The 24,063-nt window shown below is 33.0% G+C and overlaps 1 protein-coding gene across 3 annotated transcripts in view; it reads right to left on the bottom strand.

Annotated features, from left to right (window-relative positions):
• The window catches only part of LOC118190030 (sarcoplasmic calcium-binding protein 1-like), a 342,070-nt gene that overhangs the window by 111,544 nt on the left and 206,463 nt on the right, over positions 1–24,063 (bottom strand). For all 3 annotated transcript variants that reach the window (XM_085811902.1, XM_085811903.1, XM_085811901.1), the window contains exon 2: positions 5,123–5,189. In XM_085811902.1, the coding sequence (XP_085668028.1) occupies positions 5,123–5,177 (55 nt within the window). In that variant the 5' untranslated portion in view covers positions 5,178–5,189. The remainder of the gene's footprint in view (positions 1–5,122; positions 5,190–24,063) is intronic.

The following is a 24,063-nucleotide window of genomic DNA, read 5'->3' as shown; positions in this document are numbered from 1 at the left end:
GATATTTGAAGCCATCTGAGTGTTGTTACTTCTTGAAGTTAGTGCGGCGCTCGAGCGGGGTCTCGTGATGACACGTGATGTCGAGCGACGATTTAGTGATCAGTGTTATGTTGCCAGTAGTCAGTTTAAAGCTTGCTGTGAATACATTTCCGCAAAATGACTTTTCAATCGAACAAAGAGTGTTTATTCTTGAAACTTATTTTCGAAGTAAAGCGTTTAAAACGTTAAACGAAAAGTTCAAAATAAAATATTCAGAGACGGCAATTCCTGTAAAAAGTGTTGTGCAGAATTTGATCACTAAATTTAGAGCAACAGGTTCAGTTGCTAACGCCAAACGTAACCCTGTAAAGAAAGTTTGTTCGCTGGAAAATATTGAACGTATTCAAGAGAATGGTAAGAAGTGCGCGGAAATCAATTAGGCATCTATCCACCCAACAAACATCAAACGAACGTCATGCCAGAACATGGTGAAGCAGTTACATATGCGAAGATACAAATTAAAGGGTACGCAAACATTAAAATCTACGGATTACGCACAATGACAACACTATTTCGAATCGATACTCATGCATGTAGCTGATACTTATTTGGATCCAAATCTTTATTTCATCACTGACGAAGCATGGTTTCACCTTAACGGGTACGTGAATTCTCAAAACATACGTTATTGGTCAACAGACAATCCCAGAGAACGTTTTAAGGTAACTCTGCATGATCTGAAAATAAGCATTTCGTGTGCAGTTTCAGGCCAATTGATTGTAAGCTCCATTTTCTTTAATAACAGCATAAACTGTCAAGTGTACGTAACGGAATTGTTGGAATTATTCATAGCGCAGCTGACGGAAGAAGAACAAGGGTATGAAGTTTTCCAGCAACATGGCGCTACGGCACATCTTCACGGTTTTCTATGCCATACGTCCATGAAGCTTTCGGAGAAGAACGTGCAGACTCCGCAGGTTTATGGCCTCCCAGATCTCCCGATTTGTCTACTTGTGATTTTTATTTGAGGGGTAATTTAAAGGGTAAGGTCTAAAGTATCAACCTGCATATAATTTAAGAGTTGAAAACAAACATTTGCAATGCGATTGCGGAAATCACTCCAAATGAAATGGCAAAAGTTTCCAGAAACGTGTTGTGATGTGTGAGTTGTGTATCGAAGTTCATGATGAACATTTTCAGCACATCCTGTGAATTATTGACTGAATGTTTAGTACGTTGTTCTTCATAATAATAATAATTTACCATTCTGTACTCTATATTTATAATAAACTAGTGAATTGTCTTATGTTATTAATAAGTCATAGGGTCTCTTTTATTTTAGCCACTCGACATAAGCACTGAAATCATACTCTGATTTTCAGACGTTTTTGGAGAAAAGTATTTCGAGCCAAACATGTAACATATGTTTCAATGACGCCAATCCGTTTAATGAATACACTGATCAAATCGAATTGCATAATACTAATTAAAGTTTAAGTTTCGCTTATTCGATGAAAATATAAATCAATTTGTTTGATTATTTCAAATAACATCATTATTTTTATTCACGTAAAGATTATTTTTGACGCCAATGGATTGAAAGTGAGTTTTCTGAGAAAATGTTTTCCATCTGGATTTTGTGACTTTGTATCATCATTTCGTAAATATTCTATGAATTTTAAATTTGATATTTTGTCATACACTGACTTATCCTCTTATTAAAAGATAATTATTAAAAGATTGTTCCTCTTATTAAAAGATAAACAACTTTATAATTTTTAATTTTATAAAAGCATTGGAAATTAAGTCGTAGGAGATACGTAAATACATAATTTTTAATACATTGATTATGTGGAATCAATTAATACTATTTTAATGTTTGATTAAAAAACATATATTTTTATATTTGTTTAAAAGTATTAAAAATTGAAAAGTAAGAGAACTAAAAGTGCTTGCAATTAAATTTATTCACTTACAATTGACATTATATCTTTATATTAACTTAGACATTAAAATGAAAGTATATTAGATTATCCTAATTTTTTATTTGTTTGTATAACTTTCATTTCAGGAGGTGGCAGAATTTAGAAATCAGAGATTACAAGACATTAAATGCATTTTACGGCTAATAGCAGCTTTGAATATCTTGAAAAGAACTTTTCGTGCATTAATTTTCAATTTCCCTTTCGTTCTTTTGTTAAATTTAAAATGGAAATTTTCTGGTCAAACGCCAATTGTACCTCTTCTTCCTTAAACTAGCAACTCAATTAAGTCATTTATAAAACCAAGCAGAGTGATTTGAGTAACTTTCTTAAATAAGTTAAAAAAATATTTTATTTTCGCTTGCATTTTTTGCTCTTATTTTGCCATCTTTTTTGCTAATCGAAAACCGATGATCGAAAAGTGAGGAAATTTTTCGAAGATAAGCCAAACCAGTGCTTATTTTTAGATTACCTTCATTAACAAAAGTATTGGTTTTTATAAAACATATTTAATATTTAAATTCTAACGTACTTAAATTAATTCGAAATTTTTCTCTGTAAATCCCCTGTAAGAAATCTGTTTTTGTTAATAACGCATGCTCTAAAAATGAAATGAAGAGCTGAATTAACGACTGATTTGTCCTACCTATGAATAATCTAACAAAAAACATTAAATGGGAACATTGATTTTAATCTGAGTTTTGATAAATCGAAATAATAATGAATTTTTAATTTTTCTCTGCGGAATAACGTCTATTCGTCCATGTCACATTGGAAATCTTGTTCTTCTTAAAACGTTTGTCAATCATTATTAGTAAAACAAATTTTCGTGCCTTCGTGATTTATTAGCAAATATGTTTCAAACTTTGCCGTTAGATTATATATCTAGACGTTAAGATGCATTTGTTTTTAGTCATGCACTCAGAATAAAACCTTTGAAGTAAAACCTTTATCTCTGCTAGATAAGACATCAAACCGTTATAAGACAGAAGTTAAAGTGTCAGAAATCATACTCAAATATGTTCGTTTTTCTTGAATGACCTTATTCGCACCTCGATTTAGATAATCGATTTAAATACACCTAACCTTTTTATTATTCATTAAAATTATTGCAATATAACGTTTGGAGCAAAATTCTCATGAGAATAATACCCAAAAATTATGTGGTGGTGAACATTATGGCGAGAATTACTGTCTTCTACTTAGTCTAAAATTACGCAAGTAAGTTATTGGTTCCAAGCACGTTTGCTTTGAGGGTTCTTGTATCAAAATTTTGAGGCTGTACTCAGAATCCGAACATAGGCCGATCTAAAATTTACGGCAAGTCGTCTGATGCGGCTAGCTTGGTTAATCAAAAATTTAAATGGAATATATGTTTCAAACTACACAACTATTCTAAATAAGTACTTATTTTGGAAAATCGTACTATTGAATAAATGAAAATATACGGATTGCAATTAATGGGAAGAGTGAGCTTTTTTTAAACACATAATTTGAAATCTTCGAATAAAATGGGGGTATAGCTGCCTCGCAATGAGTTTCCTCACTGTATTTGTTTTACATCACAACGATTATCAAAAAAAGTCATTTTTGAACAAATATGATTCCGCACATAGAATATTCATTCACCTTTATTGTCTATCTGACAGACAGATGGGTTCTTACATTTTAACTGTCTTGTAAAACAGCGTAATAAGACTTCCTTCTGTGAAAGTACATTCAGATGGAGCGTTCGCTCTAAAAGTGACTTGAATCCATGCCAGCTTGTCCACATTATCTTCTTGAAAGTCATTTCCAAACCAGTTAATATGCTGATAGATGTTTTTAAAATGCTATGTTTTGTACAGTGGGTATTAGATGTCCTTAGTTTCATAACACACATACACATATGGATGGTTCGATTGTAAAACCATACTAGCTAGCTAAAGAATGCGCCAGAAAAATGAACACGTAATTTAACAGATGGTATCTGCGTACCGGTTTTGAAGTTGAATTATCTCTACAATATGCAGTACGGTGTTTTTTACGAAGGTGTTGAGCACAGGCAATGCTGGAGGTCCTTCGTCAAGAAATTATAGCGGAATGTGCTACAGTCCCCGCGGACACATTTACCAAAGTGTTTCAAGCAGTCACTACGGATCTGGACACTAATGGCCACCACTCTGAGTAACTGTAAAGGTACAGGCGCATGAAGATTGTATTAAATCTAAGCTAACTTATGATATGTATATGTTTATACATGCATGAACTTACAGTAAAGTTCGGTATAAGAAAGTATTTTCTTTCCTTAAAGTGTGTATACACTTTTCTAATGAATCCTGTATTATTTTTGTGAAAGTAGGAAATACCTTGAGGGCGCCTCTAGGATCTTCCAATATGTCATTCTTCTTCGTGAACTAAGTTCATGTGTTTGGGCGCCGGGGTAAGAAACCTTATCCCAGTCTAGCAATTGGATCTGCTTCCGAATGTTGGCGATCGTGGTGTTTGGATTGAAGAGTAGCAATAATAAGCATAATGTTGAGGTATGGCAGATGAATTTTTTTTGTAGAGAGCCCTGAGGTAAATGGCAATTTTAGAGAGTGATGATAGCAATTAAAATGCAGTAGAAGCGGCGTTGAGAGATAATACTTCCAGAGAATGACGAGCAGAGTAGCGTATGCCATTCTAGGGCTTCAGAACTCACAGTTTGGGAGCCAATGTTGTAAGCATTTTTGTAATTGGAATTAGCGTTTATCTATGGTCAAGAATTGCGAAAATAAAGGAAGCATAACTTTTGTGGATACGGCGTATAAACTACCTATATATACTTATAAAAGACTTGTTAATAGCGCTAAAACAGCTTTTGTGTAACAATAATGCTTTCCAAGTAAAGCTTTAACCGCTGCTAAAATTTAATAATTTGGAATTTTATTTTAAATTACTTAGTCTTGAGGAAGCTTCAGATTACAAAAATAAGATTAAAAAGGTAAACATAGTTCCATCATTATAATTTAAGATGGAGATTTTATTGTAGAGAAACTGAAGGAACAGGAAATAAAAGCGCGATTTCTAAAATCATGGTATCATTATACTTAGATTAATCATACACTATTAAAATTTCTTATTTTTTTAAGTATTATCTTGTATACAAAAAAGTAATACAGTACTTAAAATATACTTACCATACATATGTCTGACTACGAAACGGACTCGGTTGTCCCATGTGTAGGGATCCATCACTAGAAATATCTGGAAAAAAAATTACGATGAAACATTTCTGTCTTTGTTGCTGTTACATATATATGTATATGTACAACATCACGAAACTATATTTATATACATGTATTTCAAGAATTTACAGAGCTGTGGCAATTTTTTATTTTCGCGATGACTGCATAGAATTTTCTTGCTTTAAGCTGCGAGAAATATGAATAAAAGATGATTTGTAGTAAAACGCTACTTCTCAAAGTGAATTTCTCATCTCGTAGAGAGCCATCTCTTCAACAAGTGGTTGCAAAATAACGGCAATATTTGACGTATGTTTTATGGATTTATTTTTGCCATATGGATATTCGCCATATTCGCCGTTTATGGATTTACATTCGCGATTGTAATAGACTCCAGGTATCAACTCCAGGTAGCATGATCAGGTATCAACAATGCAGAAAAATTTCGAAGAGAATGTTTTCAGAAAAAAGAGCTTAATTTCAATTGTTTTTACAAGTCTTTAAAATAACGTTTTTGTCATTCTATGTATTATGTGAAATCTTTAACTATATTCAAGCTAATTCTACATTTTAGCAAATCTGCGAATTATTTATTTCCATAAGCGACAATAAATCAGCTGGTATTATTTATTCTCATAAGCGATAATGATCTTGTTTTTCAGAGAAAAAGACTCGTGTTTTCATTACGTAGTTCCAGTTATAAAACTTCCTAAATCTATTAAAAAGATATGCTCAGGATACAACACGCATTCAATGCCACATTCAGTACTCGATACATTTCATAAATTCCTTATAGATGATGAAAACTCTAGCTTTCCAAAACTTCATCTCTCCTTATTTGAATCAACATGCAAATCGATATTTTAACAGAAAGCAGGATAAATTTGCCCCAAAATGGAACGTGACTGATCTTAACTTTTGCTTTGCTTATGTGGCTTATTCTGCATTTTCTTGTGCCCTGAAGAAATAATTTAGAGGCCGAAGCTAAGAGTATCAATACGTGTACCAAATTATTTTTATTTCAGATCCTAAAATCTAAATAAAGAACTTTTCATTTTCATCCCCCCCCCAAAAAAAATTCTTGAGTTATTGTAGCAGATTCTTAATTTTAGTTTTTAAGAATTCTTAGCTCTTATGCAGTCTACACATAGTTACATACTTGCCATCGGTTTAATTAAAATATATGTATATATGCTATTATACCTGTTACTGAAGCTCCAAAAGTAGAAAATCGTAAAATATTTACTGATATATTCGCTGAATTTGGATTTACCAATATCGGCGGCAAAAGTCCAGGATATCTAGTAAAATATTCAGTTTTGATTCATTGAATAATGTCAATAAACTCCAAGGTTTATTCATACGCTTTGTTCGACAATATTAGCCATGGTAAAGTAGTATTGATAAGTATTATTCTTATAAAAATTAAAAGAGTTAACTAGGAAATAAAAATCTAATGAACCAATGTTTAAAAAGTTATTAAAATTCTTACAAAAAGTTACGTAAAAATCTTTGTCCAGTTTGTTTTCAAATATAATCTATATTTAAGGTTTTGGAAAATAAGCGTTTTAAGACTCATCGTAAAATAGTAAAGCAATACATACAGCTATTACAAATGCTCAGAAATTAACAATGTACGCTACGTAAAATATTTAGGTATGGAACCAGATTAAAATTTGTTTCATGCTGGTGCATCGACGGCCAATACATCACTGCAAACGGCCTGGGGGAATGAGATACGAGTTTGAGAAATGCCTTCTCGCATGAATTATTATATGCCTTCCATCTCTTATGCAATGTTTGTCTGGTTGTATAAGAGCTGCTGTTAGAAAAGGCAGGTTCCTCGCAAGAACTTCTAATGTACAGCTGCGGTTATGCGGAATTATTATTGCATACCTGCTTCAGTGACTGATCTGAAAGGTGCTGAAGATTCTCATAATTTGTAATTTCTTCAAAACCTTGAAATAATTTTTTCATGAGCTCATTTTTTGTTAACATGGATTAACATAAGTAAGATTATAGGCACCTAAGTCTGACTCTGGTCTGCTTCGAACCAGCCGATTATTGTTTTTCCGCATTACCTCATACAGCCGTCTTGATTCGGTCAAAGTGAAAATGAAAAGAGCAAATCAAATGTAAAATAACTTCTTTAATTTTTTATCAGTGTCTTCATTTATTAGTTCTATGCTTGCGTTTGCTTTCCAAAAACCTTCCTTTTTTAATAATGATCGGATACTTTATCGAAGGCATTTGCCAAGTCTGACGTAGCCCATCTGTCTTCTAGCCGTCTCATCGCCGAGAACGTTACATAGGGGGCATTGTAAGGGGTAGTCCGTTCGCCTATTTCCCAAGTGCACATCTGTGTAGCCACCAAAGGAGTGGCTTCTGGCTGCACCAATGGGCATCCAGTAATATTTCTGTCATATCACATGATCTTTCGGCGAGCTTTAAGATTTAAGCAAGATGATTGAAAATATTTTCCCACGCAATTTTCTGTACAAAATAGAGCATCGTCGATTTCTTCTCAAATTTTCATTGCGAAGTTAGATCAAATGTAAGTAATTGTGAAGATTTCACTACCTTCACAATTGAAACCCACACAGTTGAAAGAATTGAAAATAAATACAAACCTATGTTGGATACTCCGCAAAAATATCCGCGTGAAATATCACTTAATAAGTGGTAAATAAGATGAAGAAAGAAATATGTGATAAACATCTGAGCCCAAATGCTATCTTTACATAAAACTATGCATATGAGAAAAAATATTTACACCAATTATATATGTAAATAGAAGTCAGCACTTTTTATTGCAGTCTATATGAAAAAGATGTTCTATAATAGTAGCCAGTGCAGAATTTTACTCAAAGTGAACTTTACTAATTTGCATTTGTACACATTTAGTGTGTTAAATTTCAGATTTAATAACTGCTTACTGTTAAATTTACTATCTACACAAGAAATACTCATCAAACCGAATGAATGTATCTCACTCACATGGAATATATTCAATTTATTCACGTATAACTTTTAATGTTAACAATAAATATAATCAGATCATACACAGTATGTAGTTTGAATCTTAAGCTTTCAAAATCAAAAGAATGCAAGCACTGAAATAAGAAAATACTAGATGCACTGTAACACTTCCAGTCCTTCTCAGCTCAATTAAAAAAAACTATACACTTGAATTCGCTTAATCCACAGGTGTTAGTAAATGCGTAATATTCAAGGCTAATTGTAGCTTGAGTCATTTTCTCGATGTAAAGAGCGATAATATACCGTGAAGATCAATCCAAATAACAATGCATGATAAAAATCGCGAAAGTGAAGTGTCTGCGATTGATTACACTCATAAAACGAAAACGCTACAAGACTTTCTGCTAAAACTCCATACATTTGTAATTGCGAAACAAATGTAAATTAAACATAAAGAACATAAGCTCACCGTCACAAGAGCAATAGAAGCTCATTGGTCCATTTTCGAAAGCCCTCCCTCAGTGGCTACACTGATGTGCACTTGTGAAGTATGCAGTCCGTTCTTATTCGCAAGAAGAAGGAGCGCGACACACGTGCAACGAAGCCTTACACAGGAGACAAACCTACAATGTTGTTTACGGACTGGCAGTCCAATGTTGTTTACGGACTGGCAGTCCACTATATCTTTCTGAGTGGTTATTTGTAGATCTTTTCTACTGGATTGACGAATGGGAGCTTCATTTATTTATGGAAATCCTTAGGTATTTGGATAAATATGCGCATTAATGTAATTTATATAAATTTACTTACCTCCTGACATGGGGAATGTATTAGACAGTGTATGAATTCAATATTAAAATTTACATATATATTTTCGTATATAGGAACGGAGAAAAAGAACTCTGAAGACCTGTTCATTTGCAAAATAGAAACTGCATGTTCTTCAATATTACTTTTGAATTTATTATTGAATCTGAATGCAGAAGGGATATGAGTTAGCCCTCAGTTACATCTATTCAGAATACCACTCATAATTTTCGTATTAACTTAAACATCAATATCATTTCATAATTGAAAACCTATGACCTTAATGGGAGGAAGTTAATGAATTATCAATGATGAAATGATTTTGGGGAACAATTAAATTAAAATGGTTCTATTCTTTTACGTGACCAGTTTGCGAAATCCATGCACTTGATTTTCTTTTTAACAGCAGACATTAAAAATCCGCTTCGCTAATGAACGGAATACATTCTGCAGATGAATAAATTATCTGAACAAAAGCCGAGGTTTTAGACAGAAGAAGAATACAGAACAGCTGCCTATCAAAATGCTCTGCTAGTTCAGATGACAACACGGTTAAATATTCAAAAGGAATGACAGGCGTCAGAAATAAAATATCGGAAAAAAAAAAAAAGAAAAGAAAACAGAAAGATCAATACTAAACGCTACCTAACAGGCCTCAATATCTGTTGAGAATCCATTAAAAAAATCTGCAATATATATGCCAGCAAAGACGTCTGACATCTGTGAAGTGAAGTGAACCCGTGCAGGCATACCCGTTGCTATTTTTAGCCAAACCGGACCGACTTAGAAAAATGGACTTTTTTGGAACTTCTTCATATAGATGTTGAGAAACTCATGTTTGAATCGAAGGAAACGGAGAGAGGAAGAAGGGGGGTTTAAGGTGAGGGATAGAGTAGATTTATCTTAGAATATCCTAAAAGTTCCGGAAAGTTTTGAAAGGTATTGGAAACATTATTAAACGTGCGCATTATGTATTATGCTGTAGAAGTAGAAATGGATTTTGTTCTTTGCTTGACTATACTGTGTGAATTTTAACCTTCCTGTAGTAAAAATCTCTTTCTAGTTCTTTAACTGTTCTAGAAATAAAATAAAAATCATTTACTACACATTAGGAAATTAATTTCCTAAATTCATGGTGATGTACTGTCCTATATATAAATAAAATAGGTTATGAAATGATCTATCTTATAAAAAGATAAAAGTAATTTTTTAAATCCTTTTTATGCTAATATTAACATGAATTATTATGATAATATTAGCATAAAAAGATCATGGAGAATTAGCATACTAAATTCACTGATTAATAAGCAGAGTGATTACAATGGGTTTCCGATTATTTTATTAACCCAGAAGGGCTATTAGTCTCAAAAGGGCTATTAGTTGGCATTTTTAGTTGCATCATTAAAAGCCGTTTTTCACTTTTCAGTTTGCTGCCGCCAAATATTATCGCCCTGTAGTATATTTAAAGAAATAAATGATGAAGAATTTGCATGAATGTATGTATGTTTTTGGAATTGTGAAAAAAGCTTTAACTAGAGCCACCGAATTTTGAATAACGTAGTGCTCTACCCAAATATGAGAACGAGGAATAACGAATTTGTAATTTGTTTTATTATCTATTTCATGTTTTGTAAAACGTTAACGAATTTTTGATTAACAAACTCAACGATTTCAGAGATAGCAGTGGCAGCATCGTACGGAAAGAAATATTTTTTCTCCAGCGCGTGAGACAGTCTATCGGAAATTCTAAAAAATAATTTCTGTTTTTAAGTATTTTAAGCCCAAAGGGACATTAGCCCGAAATGCAAATATGTTTGTAAATGAAAGAATGCCCCTTTGAGCGTAATATAAAATCTTAAACCTTTCAGATTATATATATATATATTTTAATATTTTGCTTTCATTCTGGTTCCTGCGATAGCTTTACCATTCCGGAAATGATAATTTTATTTCTTTGTTTTAAGTAAAATGAAATCAGTGTCAGAAGGATTGTTATTAATATTTTGATAAGTGTTTTTCCATTCAAAGATACTAAAATGTTAATAGGCACAGTGTGCCATCGGTTTCATCAGTGAGCAGTTTTGCAGTTTGGAAGCTATGTTAAAGATATTCCCATGATTGGCAATAATACATCTAGTATTTCCATTACCACATTCAATTTTGGTTTCTTTTCATGATAATAAAAGTGTCATGCCGATTTTAAGCTATGCATTTAAATATTAAGAGTAGATATGGCACTGAATTAAATATGCAAATTTCATGTTAACTTAAACAAATAATATTAAGCTCAACGAAGATAGTAGCTTATGAAAATATGTAGGTAAATCCAAAAGTTTCTAACTTTATGGGCTCCTAAGAAGAAGGAAAGAAAGTTTTCATAGTTTGTGTTTTAGCAAGATCTCTTCTCACATCGATGCACTTTTCACATCTTTTAATGAGCAACTATATGCCGGCGGGAAAGTAATCGTAATTTAATGGTTTGTTCACGAAATGTTCGATAACTGCTCTTTTCATGTCATGATCATCATTAAATCTCCTTCCCTAAAAGTCACACTTTTGTTCGGAAAACAAATAAAAATCCGTTGGAGATAAATCTGGTCTGTAAAAGGGATAGTTAAGCTTTTGAAAATAGCTTGTGATTTCGAATAACAAGTTTTTTTTTAATTATTAAAAGACACGTTGTTCATGTGAAAACGTCCGCATAGAATAATTGTATTATAGGGATTATTTTAACTTTCTAATAGTTATTTTTAATTTTGAAAGTTTTTTCTTTAATTTCTTGTTTTCCACAACTTCCTGCCAGAATGAGATTTCAGTATCGCGTTTTACGTAAATGAAGTAAAACCAGTACTTAATGGGAAGTCCAGTCACTTCCGTAGAAGATCACAGAAGTTCCCAATAAAGCGTATTCTGCCTTCGGGCCACGTAGTTGCTTTAAGCCTATCGTACTACGCTCGGCCATAGTCTTACGTGCCTGTTAGTAATCGCCGGTGAGGTTTAATTACGGCCCAACTCGGCTAGTTACTCTTGTACAGCTTCGGCTAAAGATTAGCTAGTTAGAATTAAGTTTAGTTCCTTATTTTCTTAATTTCTAATCGACACATTGGAGGTTTTCCTCTAAGGCAGAGAGTTGGAACCAAGTGGAGGTTTTCCTCTAAGGCAGAGAGGGGCCTTCTGTAGTATTTCTTTAAGTGAAGAAAAGGGTATTTTAACCCTTTTTGGACTTAAATTTTGTAATTGCAAGAAGACCAGCGAATAGTCGCTAGACACGTCAGTAAATTTCTAGTAGCCAAGGACACGTAAATTAACTAGAACTTTATATTGTAAACAGTTGGCATCCAATTGTTCCCTTGACTTTTAATTTTTAATCATTCAGAGATAGACCTTTTTCCCCTTGCCACAAGAGACAGACCTTGTAAGGACTATTAGCACTTAAATTTTGAGTTAAACTTCTTTCCTGTCAAATTCTTAACTTCAGCTTACTACTTCCGGCCGGAACGTAGTTTTGGAATCACTCTGAATACTTAATGAGGAGGAGCGGTATTTAAACCGCGAAGTCTACTTATTGAGTTAGAGAGAATCTGAGTTTCTGATTTGCGCGCGTCTGCCTTTTGGCTACTTTCTCTCTCAAATCTGTTATTACGCTCGGCCGTACTCAGGCCCTTGATAAGCTTCGTAGTCAAATAGAGTTAGGGGCCAAATCGATTAGAAATCTTGATAGCTTCGGCTACATCTCTTTAGTTAATCTTAGTTTTTATTTTAGTCTCTTAAGTTCAAGCCCAAGTATCGGCTTTGATTGTACATTCCAAGACGGAGTTTGGTTAAATCGTATTGAAATAATAAAGGGTTAGATACCCTTCCATCTTGTTGTTTCTTGTTACACCAACTTATGCGATTATTCGCTAACTAGTTCTTAAGATTCGTCACATTCTACATTAACTGAGAAACACACTAGTGAGAATCTTATAACCTTCACGAAAAGAATTTCTTTACCTGACTTTCGGCTCATGTGACATTATTTTATTTATTCTTTCACAGTAGAATAAACAGACGAAACAACGTACACATGATCCAGGTGTCATATTTTATCTTTGGGTTTAAGACTTTCTTTGAGTTTTAATCACAGTATAATATTTTTAGTCCAAAGGGGCTTTGTCCCTGAAGGACTATTGTTTTCGTTTTGCGATTTTGCTTTGAATCATTATAAATGTCTGTTTCACTTTTAAAACTGTTGCCACCAAATGTTAGTCCTGCATTATATTTGAAGAAATTAAATAGGGAAAAATCTTCATAAATGTATGTATATTTCTCGCATTGTGATAAAACAACGGTACATAAAGCTATCGAATTTTGAATGACGTAATCCTCTTACGAATATGAGCATGTGGAAGACCAAATTTGAAATTTGTTTTATTATCGATTTCATATTTTGTAAAACGTTAACGAATTTTTCATTAACAAACTCGAAGATTTCAAAGCGAGCAATGGCAATACTCTACGGGGGGGGGGAAACCTTTTTATCTCCATCGCGCGGAACTGTGTATCGGAAATTCTAAAGATAGGCTCATTTTAAAGTTAATTTGCGACATTTCTATTGAACTGAATTTTATGGTTTAAGTGCAAAGAACATGATATTTAATAAATAAAGGTAACACACAAAACGTCAAAAAAACTCCCCTTTAGACGTAATTTAAATTCTGAAACCTTTCAGTTTTTAAAAAATTTTATTTTATTTATACGTATTTAAGGCGACTCATACACCTTAAAACCCATAAGATCTTCGAATATGTGACTATTGCAAGAATTGGGATAACTTACTTATTTTAAAAGCAATTACTTCCAACTTTTTACAGCTGACTACATAATATAGCTGCTTTCTGAAATATTAATCAGAAAATTTGTGTTGCCACAAATATTTTTATAATTTAATCCGCTCTGTGACAAAATGTTTCGTCAATTTTCCACCGTGCGCGCACAGTTTAAAACATTCTTTTGCATAATTTAATTCCATATTTAATTTACAGCTTTTATAACATTTGGAAACTACTGTGAACCAAAAATTCTAAGAATTTCGTGTTAAGATTTTATTTTATTTGGAGTTGAGTTTATAAAATGTATTTTATTAAAAAAATCTGTAATGTTTTCGTGCATAAAATTTTTTAATATTAAACTATTCATCAGATTTTTGGTTCGGTTAGAAAATAGAGCCCATATAAAGAATTCTATCGAATTTCAAGTATGTACCATTAGCCATTTTTAAAATATCATGCGCGCAAGGTGGAAACATGACGAAATATTTTGTCATAAAGCGGATTAATTTACAAAAATATTTGTGGCAACACAAACTTCCTGGTTACTAGTTTCCAAAGCAGCTATGTTATGTAGTCAGCTGTAAAACGTTGGAAGTAATTGCTTTTAAATTAAGTAAAATATCCCAATTCTTGCAACAGTCACATATTCGAAGATCATAAGGGGATTAAGGTGTATGAGTCTTCTTAAGATCAAATTAGTACATTAATTTATAAGTAATTTTCTACTCCCATGCTACTTGCCTTTTGTGTAATTGGTAGGTCTTCCGGCAAACAGTTGAAAAATCCAAAGCTCGAACCCCGGCGAAGACATTGATAATTTTCTATGTGTCGTGTTACGGAGAAATATTTACTTACTCTACCATTTCATTAAGTAAACAGTTAAAACGAATTCACACAATTTTTCTAACGAAACAATATAATTTATTGATTTAGTCTTGTACTACATTTATGCAAAAGAAAGCTATTACCAAACAATTTTTATATGTGAGGATGGAAACATTTGGGTCTATCTATGCATGTTTTTAATTATTATTTAATTTTATATATTAACAAAGTCTTTGAGAAATACATTTTGGGTCTTATTAACAAACTGATTATATTTGGCTCCGAAGCAATTTAAAGGAGACAGAAGATTAAGAACTTTAAAGCCCACTGGCCAATAAATTTGATGACATTCGGAAAAAGATCTCTGAATTACAAACTTTTAGGACTCTTCTGAGGGAAGAAAGTTCGTAAAAGTCAGAAGTTAAATGTCAGATCTTTTACCTGAAATTTAACGCATGAGACAAATCCCAGGATAGTTTATTTTAAACGTAAAAAACGAAAATGAGAAAGGGGAGAAGAAGAATCTACCTTATTATGGGATTACATTTATTGTCAACATAAAATCTTTGAATGTATCGGAAGTAGTAAAGGTTTTCTCATTTCTAGGCTATTTCTTTTCATAGAAAACAGCACACTATTTCGTGAATGAAAACAGAGATGAGAACAAATAGATACCATCCAGCTGTATATTTCTCTTTTTTTGTTGTAATCGGCCATACTAAACATATATATACATATATATGCATGCCCCCTCTCTTATCCAGCTAGGTGAGCTCTATTTTTTATTCTTGTAAATTGGTAAACGTTTTATATTAGTATGTATTGTGCATTTTTTGCTTTAAAAGTGATTGAATCATGTTGCTCTTAAGTTAAGATTAAGATTTTATGCCATTAGTATATCTGTATGCAGTAGGTTTAGAATTATCAACAATTTAAAAGTGCAAGTGGAGCTAAGTCCAACGAGGCGAATTTTGTTTATCTTAGATTCTGAGTAATTCAGGAATTCAGTTGTTGCACCAACTTTAGAATCTTTGTGTCCAAAGGCACCAAAAGTTAACTTTAAATTTCTGGTAGAACTTTAAATGAACTCTAAACTTTGGGTAAAGGAAGTCATAGACTCATTAATCAAGAAAATTTTTTAACTGAGTTTTTTTATATTGTTACCTAGAGATTTTATCGTAAACAATCAAAGCAAAAGTTTACTGAATTTCAAACTCAATTTATTTTTAAATAAGATTCTAAAGTTCGTAAACAGATTCAAGTCGAAAGCGCAATGACCAGAATTCGAACTTATCAATCGAAATAACAAGTAAATAGAGGTTTTTAATATGAAAATAAGAAAACAAAAGGCATATTATCAATCAATAACTACAAAAATTAACTTAGTTTTATCTTATTCTAAATATGTTATCGTAATGTTCTATTGTCTGGCATCAAATACGTCTTAGTTACAACCAACCACCTAATTTCCAGCCAGTTTCGTCTTTGACACTCAGCTGAAGCGAATTGAAATTTTAATGGTAAAAATGTATGCAAAAAGACGTCAAACTGCAAATTAAGAATTTATTAACACTTATGTTCGCTTGCAGAAATGTTTAGCACAAACTAAAAGTGGCTCTGCAGACTTTGCAAACGTGTTTAATTAGACAGCTAACTATTCACAGACGCTAATTCGCTTGAGAAATCTCCTGGCACACGTCTACTTCGAATGTTATTTACCTCGGACGTTTCTAATTTAAATTTAACGAACTTTAAACTTCACGTTTCTCTGAAGATATTTTATTAAATTCAATAGCTACATAGCAATTCCATCTTCTAAGAGGGACGGACATTAAAGGAAAGTCTAAAATTTCAATCTCAGTTTCAAAAAAGTAATGAAACATTATGCAATTCCAAAGCGTTTCTGTTTTTTTTTTCTTCCATTAGTTCGATTCAGTCAGTCTCTAATGCATATATGCTTGTAGCGAATATGTGGAATGAAAATAAAGAATTAATAATGAAAGAAATATTAAAAGGATTTAGTTATTATAAAAACTGATAGAAGCACATTTTGAATCTGCTTTCAATGGAAATGAATTTTTAATTTATTTCAAATTGAAAATTTATTTCCATTGAATTTGGCTCAATAATGGTTAACAGCGCTGAATAGTGATCGTTCAATCGTGTTCATTTTTCAGTGAAAAGGTTTGTTGCAAGTTGCTTTCTTCACATGTAGTATGAATTCGATCCAGTTGCTTTTAGAATGCTCTTCGAAAAAGGCATCATTTTCCTAATGCAGAGAACCATCGTAGGTTTTGCCAAAACCAGTTAACCAATCAACAAATTTAATAAGAATTTATGACATATTCAACATCATGGCGCATTTGGTTTGCATCTAATATCTACTTCGCCAACAAAATGCATAACATAACATTTTCAAAATTTGTAATATCTCCTTGTAGGATTTACCAAACAATGCATAGGCAATTCTTAACAAACAGAACTTTATTGCTGATTCATATAAAAAAAGATTCGAGATATTACTAACTTCGAATTCTTTAAATTTAACAGTTTGCTTAAAACTACGAACCTTTCATCCATTTCTGTTTTATTGCCAATTTAGATAATTTAGGCCATTATTTCTGTCCAGATATCATCGAGGAGAGGAGGGAAAAGATAGAGAAAGACGATTTTATGTAGCAGTTTTCGACTTCCGCTAGAAGATGAAGTGTCATTCTGTAAGAACGCTATCGAAAGTAGATAGCAGTGTTGTTATTTTATGTTACGAAATTCTGACAATATTCTTGAAGGTATTTTTAGCAATTGTATTGAAAAGTGCTGTGTTGACTGAGAATGCCACTAAAATGTTTAGATATTTTGTAATTTTTTTAGTTTCTTCCTATTAACGTAAAATAAATCCCGAAGCTAGCAAAAATCTAATTGTTGGGTTATTTATCTTTATTCATATCAGATAAGCTATGTTCTCAGCTTTTTGATTTTAATACAAGATTACCACCAAATACAATAAAAACAGTTAAAAAACAAATTTTTCAATTAAAATTAGAGTTTGTACGCTAAAACAGGCAACTTGGGCAAGGAACGGTAAGACAAAAGTTTCGGTGCACAAAACTGAAAGCTGACTTTCGGTCCCACTGGACAAAAAAACACTGAGGTCGAGGCATCAACTGACTTAATTTACTACTCTACTAAAAGTTTCAAATGTAAATAAATGGCGGCCTCGTTAGGCCTAGTGCCACTTAAACTTTTAAATTGGTGATAATTCTATAACTATTGCATGCAAATTAACTAAAAACATAAAACCTTAACCAAAACATAAGAATAACATAATTCAGTCACTTTTAAAGCAAAAAATGCCCAGTTTACCAACACATAAGAATAAAAACACATAGCTTATCGAGCCGGATAAGAGATGGGTATTATATAAATTTGTTTGGTGCTAAAGATTGCAATAGAAAAGTGAGGTGCACAACGACATGATATAGGAGCCCCATATACAAAATTTCAACCTTCTACGACTAATCGTTTTTGATTTATGCGAGATACATAAATACGTATGTACATACTTATGTACCGACGTCACAAAACATCCCTTCCCAATCATTTAAATCCATTTTACAAACAGTTTTGAAAATAATAATCCGTTATTTCGCCCGGACGTACAGATGTCAAGCAAAAAAGCGTTTAAATGGTTTCGAGAGCAGTCAAAATGGATATTTTCATTGAAATATGACACCCGAAATGTTTCGCGATTGCTAGGCCTTCTAATTCTTGCCCATAGGTCACTTTCCCATTTTCCGAGTACTAATTATTACTAATTCCGAAGTCAAAAAACAAAAATCAGCGTTATATTTACGAAATTTTCACAGGACCAGTTTCGATGGTTTTACCGAACCACCATCCTCAGCTGCAAAACCGCAAATGAAATTTTGTAAATATAACGCTGATTTTTGTTGTTTGACTTCCGAATTAGTATTTATTCGGCGTGTTATTGTGTCTTAATTACTAATTATTAATTCATATAAACAGGGAAAATTTATTTATTCTATGAAAAGCATAGCACAAATACTAATTCAGAAGTCAAACAACAAAAATCAGCGTTATACCTACAAAATTTTCACAGGACTAGTTTCGATGGTTTTACCGAACCATCATCTTCAGCTGCAAAACCGCAAATGAACAAGATAGGAAATAATGATTAGATAAGATAAGAAAGCCTGGACAAGAATAAGCAAGTGGCGCCATCTGTTGGCGAAACCAGAACTAAAACATAATTTCTCTAAAAGCCGAAGGCAAATTTGGATTGGAATTAGGATCGTTAACTAGAACAGAAAGATTTTTATGAATGTGAAATGCCTCTAGAAAATCCACTTCTCCAATGGAAGATGTTTTTTGAATAATTTTGGCAGCAGAAAAATTGAAAGTGTGATTTTCGGACCAACAATGTTGAGCAACAGAAGACTTCTGTGTTTCCTTTTTTCTAACATATGCCTCATGTTCTTTGACGCGAAATTTTAAGGCTCTCTTAGTTTGGCCAATGTAAATAAAACCACACTGGCAAGGAATCCTATAAATACCCCAGGAATTCATATCCGGAATGGGGTCCTTGAGTATAGAAGTTGGAAATTTATTGATGGGAGAATAAACAACCCGAAAGTTAAATTTCTGCAAAATATGTGCAACTTTATAGCTAATTGATGGAAAGAAGGGAATGACAACAGAATTTTTATAATCTCCTAAAATAAGAGTGTGGCTTTTAGTGTGTTCAGATGAGAATTTTTTAACTGCTTGATTAATAATGTTGGGTGATAAGCCCCTGTCAATAGCTATTGCTTTTAAATAATTTAGTTCTTCATCAAGGGCGAATTTGGAGGAGCAAACTTGAAGAGCACGGAAAACATAGGAATAAAATGAAGCTAACTTTTGTTTAGTCGGATGACATGATTTAAAGTGTGGTGGAAGGCAAACCGATGAAGGTTTACGGTAAACTGTAGTACTGAAGTTGGATGTGTTACGTGTGACCAGAATGTCGAGAAACGGAAGAGAATTTCAAGTCTCAAGTTCAAAAGTGAACTGAATAGCAGGATCAATAGAATTCATTGTTGAAAGAACTTTACTTAAATCATCTTTATTACCTTCAAACAGGGTAAAAGTATCGTCTACGTAGCGGAACCATGCCGGGAAGTTTAAAGTTTCAAACAATTTTGATTCATAATAATGCATGTAGATATCAGCCAGGATGGGACTGAGGGGGCTTCCCATGGCTAATCCCTCAGTTTGTTTGTAATATTTATTTTGGAAAACAAAATGTGTTTGTTTCAAACAGAGTTGAGTGAGAGAAATTAGCTCCTCAATTTCGATGCAAGAGAAATGAAATTCGCGAAGTCTGGTTTCTAGACATCTTAATGCACCCTCCACTGGGACATTGGTGAATAATGATTTTACATCAAAAGAAACCATGAGTAAATTAATAGGAGAAATGTTTTTAACCTTTTTTACAAACTCTATTGAATTTTTTATGGTGTAAATGTTATTGTCTAATAGAGTGGAAAATCTAGAAACTAAATATTTAGCTAAAGGATACGAGGATGTACCTAAATTTGATACAATAGGGCGGAAAGGAATACCACTTTTATGAATTTTGGGAAGAGCATATAATCTGGCACAATTCGCAACAGATGGGATAAGCGAATGTTTTAAGTTGCTTGAAATGATTTGCGAAGATTTGATCGCAGTTTTTATTTTGGATAAGTCCCAAGGTGAAGGATCTTTAGGGATCGAATTATATGGTCCTTCGTTTAAGAGTTTAGTGACACCATCGATGTAAGTGTTCTTATCCATGACGACTATCTGGCCACCTTTGTCGGCCTTTGAAATGATAATATCCGGGTTAGAATGAATTTCGCGCATTGTAGCTCTTTCTTTCGCAGTTAGATTTGGTTTCAAAGGTTTATTATTGAATTTCACATTATGAGCGATAAGATGCCTAATCATTTCTTTCTGTGAATCTGAAACTTTACTGAACTTGAAAGCTTTTTCGATAGGAGCCAAAATCTTTGGAATCGAGGGTTTACAGGTTTGTGAGAAGTTAAAATTATATTTTAGAATTCTCTCTTGTTCTTCTGAAAGACTAACATTAGAAATATTAACTATTGGCTTGATGTTTACAATGGGAAGATTTTTTGAACTACTTGAACTGGAAGACTGTAAAAGAAGTTTTTCGAATTTAACTGCAAGGGTGTTTTTATGACGGTTAACTGCATTCTCCGTTCTAGACCAGACTTTTGTTCAAGGGCAGTGAATTTTGGATATGATTTAGCGAGTTCCAGATGAAGCTTATAGAGTTCATGTTCAATTTTGGACAATTGTTGACGTGTATCCCTTATCACGGACCGAAGTAAGGCAAGCTTGCAATTTAACAGAATTCTTGAAACTCGACTCGAAGGTTTTTGATTAGATTTGATTTGAATAAAATTGGGGATCAATTTTTTACATTTACATTTAAGTAAAAAGTCAAGATGATTCAGGAATTTTTGCCGTTTCAGGCGTAATTTAGTGAAACGATTAACGGATGAAGGCATGATAAACAATGCAAAAATCAAACTAAATTAACTGAGCAATAATAAAGTACACACAAAACACAGAAAAATCCCTCACTGAAATGAATAGAAAACAAAACGTTTGTAAGCAAAATACATGAAATCAGACAAGCAAAGTACAATATCCAAATGTACAAAACATAAACATAACTTGAAAATTGCAAAAATGTACTCACCGAAACTCCTACAATCACAAAATGGCGGCCACACCACGTGCAAAAAAGAAAGCAAAATTAAAGCCTGTTTGGGGCTTCTATAATTAAGACATTTATTCGGCGTGTTATTGTGTCTTAATTATAGAAGCCCCAAACAGGCTTTAATTTTGCTTTCTTTTTTGCACGTGGTGTGGCCGCCATTTTGTGATTGTAGGAGTTTCGGTGAGTACATTTTTGCAATTTTCAAGTTATTTTTATGTTTTGTACATTTGGATATTGTACTTTGCTTGTCTGATTTCATGTATTTTGCTTACAAACGTTTTGTTTTCTATTCATTTCAGTGAGGGATTTTTCTGTGTTTTGTGTGTACTTTATTATTGCTCAGTTAATTTAGTTTGATTTTTGCATTGTTTATCATGCCTTCATCCGTTAATCGTTTCACTAAATTACGCCTGAAACGGCAAAAATTCCTGAATCATCTTGACTTTTTACTTAAATGTAAATGTAAAAAATTGATCCCCAATTTTATTCAAATCAAATCTAATCAAAAACTTTCGAGTCGAGTTTCAAGAATTCTGTTAAATTGCAAGCTTGCCTTACTTCGGTCCGTGATAAGGGATGCACGTCAACAATTGTCCAAAATTGAACATGAACTCTATAAGCTTCATCTGGAACTCGCTAAATCATATCCAAAATTCACTGCCCTTGAACAAAAGTCTGGTCTAGAACGGAGAATGCAGTTAACCGTCATAAAAACACCCTTGCAGTTAAATTCGAAAAACTTCTTTTACAGTCTTCCAGTTCAAGTAGTTCAAAAAATCTTCCCATTGTAAACATCAAGCCAATAGTTAATATTTCTAATGTTAGTCTTTCAGAAGAACAAGAGAGAATTCTAAAATATAATTTTAACTTCTCATAAACCTGTAAACCCTCGATTCCAAAGATTTTGGCTCCTATCGAAAAAGCTTTCAAGTTCAGTAAAGTTTCAGATTCACAGAAAGAAATGATTAGGCATCTTATCGCTCATAATGTGAAATTCAATAATAAACCTTTGAAACCAAATCTAACTGCGAAAGAAAGAGCTACAATGCGCGAAATTCATTCTAACCCGGATATTATCATTTCAAAGGCCGACAAAGGTGGCCAGATAGTCGTCATGGATAAGAACACTTACATCGATGGTGTCACTAAACTCTTAAACGAAGGACCATATAATCCGATCCCTAAAGATCCTTCACCTTGGGACTTATCCAAAATAAAAACTGCGATCAAATCTTCGCAAATCATTTCAAGCAACTTAAAACATTCGCTTATCCCATCTGTTGCGAATTGTGCCAGATTATATGCTCTTCCCAAAATTCATAAAAGTGGTATTCCTTTCCGACCTATTGTATCAAATTTAGGTACTGCCTCGTATCCTTTAGCTAAATATTTAGTTTCTAGATTTTCCACTCTATTAGACAATAACATTTACACCATAAAAAATTCAATAGAGTTTGTAAAAAAGGTTAAAAACATTTCTCCTATTAATTTACTCATGGTTTCTTTTGATGTAAAATCATTATTCACCAATGTCCCAGTGGAGGGTGCATTAAGATGTCTAGAAACCAGACTTCGCGAATTTCATTTCTCTTGCATCGAAATTGAGGAGCTAATTTCTCTCACTCAACTCTGTTTGAAACAAACACATTTTGTTTTCCAAAATAAATATTACAAACAAACTGAGGGATTAGCCATGGGAAGCCCCCTCAGTCCCATCCTGGCTGATATCTACATGCATTATTATGAATCAAAATTGTTTGAAACTTTAAACTTCCCGGCATGGTTCCGCTACGTAGACGATACTTTTACCCTGTTTGAAGGTAATAAAGATGATTTAAGTAAAGTTCTTTCAACAATGAATTCTATTGATCCTGCTATTCAGTTCACTTTTGAACTTGAGACTTGAAATTCTCTTCCGTTTCTCGACATTCTGGTCACACGTAACACATCCAACTTCAGTACTACAGTTTACCGTAAACCTTCATCGGTTTGCCTTCCACCACACTTTAAATCATGTCATCCGACTAAACAAAAGTTAGCTTCATTTTATTCCTATGTTTTCCGTGCTCTTCAAGTTTGCTCCTCCAAATTCGCCCTTGATGAAGAACTAAATTATTTAAAAGCAATAGCTATTGACAGGGGCTTATCACCCAACATTATTAATCAAGCAGTTAAAAAATTCTCATCTGAACACACTAAAAGCCACACTCTTATTTTAGGAGATTATAAAAATTCTGTTGTCATTCCCTTCTTTCCATCAATTAGCTATAAAGTTGCACATATTTTGCAGAAATTTAACTTTCGGGTTCTTTATTCTCCCATCAATAAAATTCCAACTTCTATACTCAAGGACCCCATTCCGGATATGAATTCCTGGGGTATTTATGGGATTCCTTGCCAGTGTGGTTTAATTTACATTGGCCAAACTAAGAGAGCCTTAAAATTTCGCGTCAAAGAACATGAGGCATATGTTAGAAAAAAGGAAACACAGAAGTCTTCTGTTGCTCAACATTGTTGGTCCGAAAATCACACTTTCAATTTTTCTGTTGCCAAAATTATTCAAAAAACATCTTCCAGTGGAGAACTGGATTTTCTAGAGGCATTTCACATTCATAAAAATCTTTCTGTTCTAGTTAACGATCCTAATTCCAATCCAAATTTGCCTTCGGCTTTTAGAGAAA

This window comes from Stegodyphus dumicola, chromosome 2, assembly GCF_044657685.1.
Source record: "Stegodyphus dumicola isolate Sdum_Otavi_A_Nest chromosome 2, ASM4465768v1".
In the NCBI taxonomy this organism is placed as follows: Eukaryota; Metazoa; Arthropoda; class Arachnida; order Araneae; family Eresidae; genus Stegodyphus; species Stegodyphus dumicola.
The sequence above is the reverse complement of the archived record's forward strand: the minus strand, read 5'-3'. Positions and strand labels throughout refer to the sequence as shown.